The sequence below is a fragment of the Sander lucioperca genome, chromosome 18 (genome assembly GCF_008315115.2).
Source record: "Sander lucioperca isolate FBNREF2018 chromosome 18, SLUC_FBN_1.2, whole genome shotgun sequence".
NCBI lineage: Eukaryota > Metazoa > Chordata > Actinopteri > Perciformes > Percidae > Sander > Sander lucioperca.
In genome coordinates, this window is record NC_050190.1 from 1,655,001 (window position 1) to 1,662,491 (window position 7,491).

Sequence of the window (7,491 nt, forward strand, 5' to 3'; positions counted from 1 at the left end):
AACATTTCCTAAAATGTGTTACTTTTATACTTTGTATGGGGGGGTTTGTGTATGGGGTGCTAACCTTGTGATCACAACACACCCACTTTGACTTTTTGTTGTATGTCGTCTCGTCGCTTTCCCCTAATCTGCATCACCTCCCTACTATCTACCAAAATAAAGGGGAAAAATGCCTGAAAGAATACTTTACTAAAGTACATTTTACAGCAGAAATACTACCTACTACAGCAACATCAATATAACGAGAATAAAATGTTTTTAGTGTTCTAGCAATTAAAATCATGCCTTCATTTTTGAGCAGAAATAGTGATTGAAGGATTGAAAATACACGTTCCACCATTATGACTTGCAGCCTATTTTCAGATTTGACCTGATTTTCAAATAAAAACCTGTTTACCTCAAAGCTAATTCAAGTTAATCACGAGGTAAATCCCCCAGTTCTGGTCGAAGTCAGGATCACCGTGTCAAGCCAATCAGACGGCGATCAGCAGCAGCAAATGTGCATTTCTAAACATTTGTGTCAGTCTGATTGTGGTATTACCATAGTTACATCACATATGACAATACAGAGAGTGGCAAAGAGTTCAGAATGTGTGAGTGAGCACAGAGCCACCTGCCAGCAGGTGCTGTGGTAGGAATGAAGCGCTTCTCAGAAACGCAACACAAAAAGCTCCAAACTGTTACCTGTAGTGCTTCATCCTCAAAATAACAAACGTACAAATCCTTTTAGATAGTATGAAATGACTGCATTGTAATTATATTTGAAGTCATTTTTCAATTCTATAACATATTTTGTGATTTGGCTTAGTAATACGCCATTGACAAATGAATAATAGTATGTAATCAATTAATTTATCTAGAGATCATTTGCATAGTAAATATGCCGTCATTGCTCTTTAATATGGACAATATTGATGAAGCAGTTTAAAAAATGTAATTAAACTAAAAGGAAAAAAAAGTGTTGATATCTTCAAACCAAACTGACAAAATTATTTAATTAGGTAACAAATACTCAGAACAAAAGTTAAGTAAAATATATACACAAAACTGCAGAAAAATTAAAAAGATTAGCTAAAAAATTAAATAAAATAAAGGACAAGTGTAGTCCAATCATTTAGAAGAGCTAGAACGCCACTATGTTAATTCACTACAGTGTATGCACACACACACACACACACACACACACACACACACACACGCACTCATACTGAATGCTATAGATGTCAGTCAGCCGCTGTCATGAATTTACAGTACATGGTAGGTAAAAAGTGCAACAGAGACAGTGAAGTACAGAGTGTGCAGGTGTTGACAGTTAAGAGGTGAATGTGGTCTTTCAGCACTGATGTCATCTGATTAACACACACACACACACACTCTCTGCTACCCCTCTCATTGGCAGAGCCAGCACAGCACTGACAGCCTGAGAGCTCCCCCTAGCAGGAAGAGAGAAAGAGAGACATAGAGACAGACCGAAAGAGAGAGAAAGTGAAATAGAGAGACATAGGAAAATACAGAAGGGGGTGGTGGCGTTGGAGGGTGATCGTCAACAGACAGACAGCTCACCAAGCCTCGGCTGAGCAAACCAACACTCTGGTATGCAGGCTATGGCAGGGTGTGTGAGTGTGTGTAGTGTAGTGTCAGTAGTGGGAGAGTGTGTACAGCCTGCTGATCAACAAAATGAGTTTAGGCATGCTCTTTGGGAACAGAAAATGATCATCCTGTGTACACACACACAAACACACACACACACACACACACACACACACACACACACACACACACGCACACACACACTAGAAAGTCACACTTTTTGTGTTGCATCTATATGAACTTTTTTGTCAAAAAACATTTTTTTTAAAATAACAAAAACTGGCATTTAAAAGATAAGTGCATTTACATTAATTTACCTATTGTGGTGAATAGAAGTTGATGTGTGGTGCCCACAGCATTAAAAGGGGACATTTAAAAATACCATGGCAATGTGTCCTTCCAGAAACAGTGTCCTGGTTAGAATACACAAACCTCAATGTCAAAAGTTTTTTTTATAGGGACTATTCCTTTAGAAAATAGGTTTTGTTAATTCTAGTGAACTGAGCCTTTAAAGCTTTACCAGTGCAGTCTCTAAACTATAGAGGACATTCATTTAAACTACGGAATGATATGACTATTAGGAATAGCATTATGTATTTAATATAATCACTTAATAAGACTTATTTATCACATTTTAAAAACACCTCATCTACAGAATGCTTCACTGCATATAAAAGAAGGAGTTACTATGTTCTCTCTCTCTGTCTCTCTCTCTAACAAAGACTTAGCCCAGCAGGGTGCACGGCTATTTGACAAGCCAAAGGGAAACATGCATCTCAAGTGGGCGACTGCAATTTACACGCAGCTCTCTCTCCTCTCATGCGTGTGCATGTGTGTGTGTGTGTGTGTGTGTGTGTGTGTATGGGAGCTCTCGTCCTGTTTGCGTCTCTTCACACTAAATCAGCCTCTTGGCAGAAAGCTGGGGTTATTTGCAGTGAATGAGAAGCAGAATGCACATCTGCACCTTCGGGTGTAAACTGTCTCGGCATGGAGATGCCAAAACCCACACCAAATCTGCTTGGCAAACACAAAAAATATATAGATTTCCACCAATTAATCTTTCCCATGTGTTACTCTCTGGACTGATCTTTTCATTTTAACATTACATTCATGGAGTGCATTTAATAGTTCCAGGTCAAAACCGTGATCCCATAGTGATTTCTCTTTTGATATTGGTTAAACACACACAAAAAAGATTAAAACAAATACAAGCAAATTAATTAAAGAATAATTTTAAGCTTTGAGACAACTGGGAATTGTGCAAAATGGGGCTGTAATATCCCTAATACTTTGAGCACTGAATGTTAGAATGTTGCACTATGACTGAGGCCTTGCCAAACTGCATTTAAAAAATCAGCAATTTAAGCTCCAGAAAATCTATCTTACCTTTCCTCACACCTCAATACTGAAGGAGAATAAAGGTGGAGCAACTCTTGTTCTTCTTCCTCTGAAATCTAATACTCATGCACAATGTAATATTTTGGAATGTGTGATGCATGGTTTTGTGAAATCCAAATTAAAAATGTTTCGATTAAAATACAGGTCAGATGGATTTTATGACCTGACAGTTCAAAAAGAATTATGCGGATTTTGTGGGGGATTCACATGTGCATTTGCATATGTGTGTGTGTGTGTGTGTGTGTGTGTGTGTGTGTGTGTGTGTGTGTGTGTGTGCGTGTGCGTGTGCGTGTGCGTGTGCGCGTGTGCGTGTGCGTGTGCGTGTATGTGTGTGTGTACTCAAGCATACTAAATCGCCAAGCATCTCTTACACATAAATTATGGAATGTACAGCACCGTGCTGCAGCCTGAATGGTGATAAATCAGACAGACAGACAGGTCAGACCTGCTCTGTGGACACAACTACCAAACTGCATTTTACACTTCATACACACTCATGAGCATAGACTCTTTTTATCTGTTAGAATGTATACTGGGCTCTGCTGCAGAAGCTGATGTCACAGTAAAGCATGCATCGTCCACAGTGTGACCCATTTCTAAAGGTAAGTGAGTACACACTGCAGGCCTGCGTACAAGCTGCAGTTGTAGTTCTGTTAAGCAATCAAATCGCTACATGTCAAGATCATTTGACATCTAAGCCACATGCATTATCTTTAGGTGTGTTTGTCTCTGTGTCCAACCGTGTAGGTTGGCGTTGGGACACTATCAAAGCAGGCATCACATTAGAGGAGGGAACCTATAGACAGCCAGGCAGCGTGGCACAAAACCTGGACAAGGACGCTGAGCGTGCTGAGTCTTTACTGTAAATATGGGTGTTATATTATACGCACCAAGCCACTGAAGTGCACACTGATACACTGTAGTGTAAGTGAGCTGATCTGGCAGGCTTCACACAAGGCAAGTCTCCCCAAATATTCTCAAGATGGACAAAAGGATAATATTAGTACCATACTAAACTAAATAGTATACTAAACGATAACTAAAAGTACCATAGTGATACTTAGCAGCATATCTTCAACATACTTAATATAAACCACCCCTGTTGTAATTTAGACTCATTGTTGCAATTCTGTAAATCAATAACAGTTGCTTTTAGCTGGATTCATATCATCACTAAGTGTCTTTTACTGATATTTTCTGCTTTTAGCAGTTAAAGTCCTGCATGAAGGTCTGCTCCTGTCAGGACACATCAGCCTGTACGTTGCAGCCACATCAGCTGAAAAACTGATCTGAGGCCAGAAAGCATTTCACTGCTGACAAGTTGAGCTGCAAAAGTGTCAGCGCCAAAAGATAAATTAGATAAATAAGAAGGAATAGCAATGTTTCCTCTTTGAATCGTTTGCGTAATTTAGGTTTGAAATTATGACAAAAAAGTAAATTTTCTCTTTCTAAAATATCCTTTTTGGCAGCCTTTACTTTCCACTAATAAACGCCTTTAAGAGAGTATTAATCCTCCACATAAGTATAACTAGGCGTCTTAATTTTAGCATATTTTGCACTTAAATGCCGTCACTTAATGCACTCTGCATAAAAGTGCCGTGGAGGAAACCCTGGAATTTTGCGCCGTCAAGGCGTGCAGTAACCTTTTAAATAATCCAAACCGAGCATTAATATTACAAAGTTTAAGCTTTGCATCCATCTAGCAGAAAACATAACGAACGGGACTAACTAATTCAACTGTATACAGAGAAGCTGCCACGAGGCACCATCACAGATTCAATAACCTCCACGTGGTAAACGTTTTATTTTTATTTATTTTTATCATTTTCCTGTATAGCTGCTGGTACACTATTTAAGTTTAGCAGTTGTATGTTTAGTTATAATAAAGTATCGGCCTTTTTCTTAAAGTGAGAGATGAAATTCATTTGTTAGAATTAAATAATCGAAATATAACTGACTTCTGTTTGTGGGTTTTCATCTAATATGAATACAACACAAGCTGGTATGTTTATGGGAAGGAACGATATCTGCTTATGAAAGTGCGTAACAATACAATAACGATATCTGATTTAAATTGATGGAGTTCGTGTTTTTATTGAAAGTTGGAAATTGAGAGTAATTTTCTCCTTAATGACAGCGCTAGTTATAATTTAATTAAGACAATATGCGGAATAATAAAGAATGTCATGTCTCAATTAACTAGGACGGATCTCCGACTTCTCCGTGAGCTGCTTTTACAGGAAAAGTCAAACACGCAGCCAAAGACTTCCCCAACTCTCTCTGCTCGATGTGTAAATCTACTCTAACACTAGCAGGCTATGTATAAACCGTAATAATTCGTTAGTTAAATTAAAGCCTTTATCTATTTCTATTTCTGGCCTTCAGGACGCACTTCGACAAAGTTTCTATCCGGAAAATATTTATTTTTACACACCGATCATGCAGGAGGAAAAATCCACTAACTTCTCAGAATGACACCGGAGAAGGAAAAAAAAGAGAACCTAACTGTGATGTTGTGATTTTTGTAGGTATACTTACGTGTTATTTCTCTCTGGGACAGGTGCTGCGGGTTCCCCTGCTTGCGTCGGGACATCGCCCTGGCATTTACACTGGCATCGCCCGGAGAGCGGCGCTGGAAGGGTCGGCTCTCGTCCTCCTCCTGCTGCTGCTCCTGTATAGCGGCCGCAACCTGGCCCCAAAACCGGCCGCTCGCTGGCCACCCCAAACTGACCGCTCTGCACTGGCCCAAAATGTGGCCCTCGAACTGACCCCTGCGCGATGGATCTCCCTCCAGCGAGCAGCGGCTCCTGCGCTCTGCGGTGACCGGCCGTGGCGCGACGCTGGGCGGCCGGGCGCTCGGTCGGAGTTCAGTGCCAAAGTGGTGGCGCGCCGCCCTTCTAGTGGTGCGGGAGTGGGGTTGTCCGGCTCTGCCTTCCGCCGCTTTCACACCATCTGTCAGAGGAGAGCGGAGAAAGGAGCGGAATGGAGTGAAGTGGAGGAGAGACGCGGCAAGTCGGCGGTCAGTCTGATGGACAGTCACTACCTGTGTCCACTCTCCGGCCACCCTGGACACCGCGCGTCCCTGTCCGGAGAAAGCAGGTGAAATGACGCCAATTAACGCCTGGAAGTGTAAAAAATATGAATCCAATTTCCTTCTCGGTACTTCTCGGGGTGTCGCCAAGTGGTGGGCACTTCTTCTACTGCACTGGCACTGCCAGCCAGGCGGGCGGGTTAGACTTTTAACTCTTTAAGTCAAAGCCCAGTGCTGGTTTGAGGACAGACTGTAACCCTCTTTTCTCTTTGTGCTAGCTGCAGAGTCCCGCATCCCCGGGCTGTGTGCGGCTCTGTGCGGCTCTGTGCGGCTCTCTGGCTTCTACAATGGGAGAAAACTCAAGTTCAAGTGCGGACGTGACGTTCAGTCTGCGGTGAGAAGGGAGAGTGGAGACTGAAGAGCACTGGGGGCGACTAGTGGTGGCTTTCACACACACACACACACACACACACACACACACACACACACACACACACACACACACACACACACACCCTCGCATACACTCTGGCGTGTGGCGCGCACGGCAGCAGTGGTCAGAGTCGCTCAAGTAATCCCCGCCGGTGTCCCATCAGTATTAGAATAGGATTTAGTTCTGTTAAATAGTGACCTGGAGGTCTTCCGTACCTCGTCCGCAGCATGTTGGACACTTTGCTCAAGTCTGTATTCACATTTAAAATAAATGCAAGCTTATAGTGTTCAATTGTGAGCCGTTCTTTAAACATTTACGTTAGTGCGTAACATTCTCCGATTATTAAATATTGTTTTAACTCAACATTTAATCAACATTTGAACCTTTTGAAATCACTTGGTTACATGTGCGTGTGCAGACACCTTTACCACAATAAAGGCCTGTCATAATACACTACACTCCTCGATAGTTAATTTACCTTTTGTCAATTAAATGCGCGAAACATAAATAGCCATACATTATTTTAATAATTTAATATTTTAATTCAAATAGCTGGCTGTATTTTTTACATTCTAACTGATGCGTCGTGGTGCCCTAGATATGCCACAAATGTATGGATCACACACCAATATCACCCATATTGATTCCTATTCAAATCATTTAATAATAACCTGTGTGTGGAGCTTGTTGTTTATGATTACACCATCATTCTATCTGAAATGTTTTATCATATTAATTAGTAAGTGGTATGAATGTCAAGAATAAATATTAGATTTAGGTGTTGGAGGAATGGAATGTTAGGTTTTTAATAGGGCAGGGTAACCTTAGGGTAAGTGGAAGAATAAAATGTCAATTAAGGTGAAGAGTCATTTCCAGTCAAAATAAATTTAAAATTAAAATCAGTACCGGTACAGTACTGTACAGTGGTTGGCACTGTCTGTGTGTGTGTGTGTGTGTGTGTGTGTGTGTGTGTGTGTGTGTGTGTGTGTGTGTGTGTGTGTGTGTGTGTGTGCGCGGGCTGATGATGGATAACTGATCT

General features: G+C 41.2%; 1 protein-coding gene across 2 annotated transcripts in view; it reads right to left on the minus strand.

The window, feature by feature from the left end:
* Window positions 1–6,234, minus strand: part of bcl11ba (BAF chromatin remodeling complex subunit BCL11B a) — a 48,084-nt gene extending 41,850 nt beyond the window's left edge. For both annotated transcript variants that reach the window (XM_031280364.2, XM_031280363.2), the window contains exon 1: window positions 5,527–6,234. In XM_031280364.2, the coding sequence (XP_031136224.1) occupies window positions 5,527–5,581 (55 nt within the window). In that variant the 5' untranslated portion in view covers window positions 5,582–6,234. The remainder of the gene's footprint in view (window positions 1–5,526) is intronic.
* Between the last annotated feature and the right edge of the window lie 1,257 nt (window positions 6,235–7,491).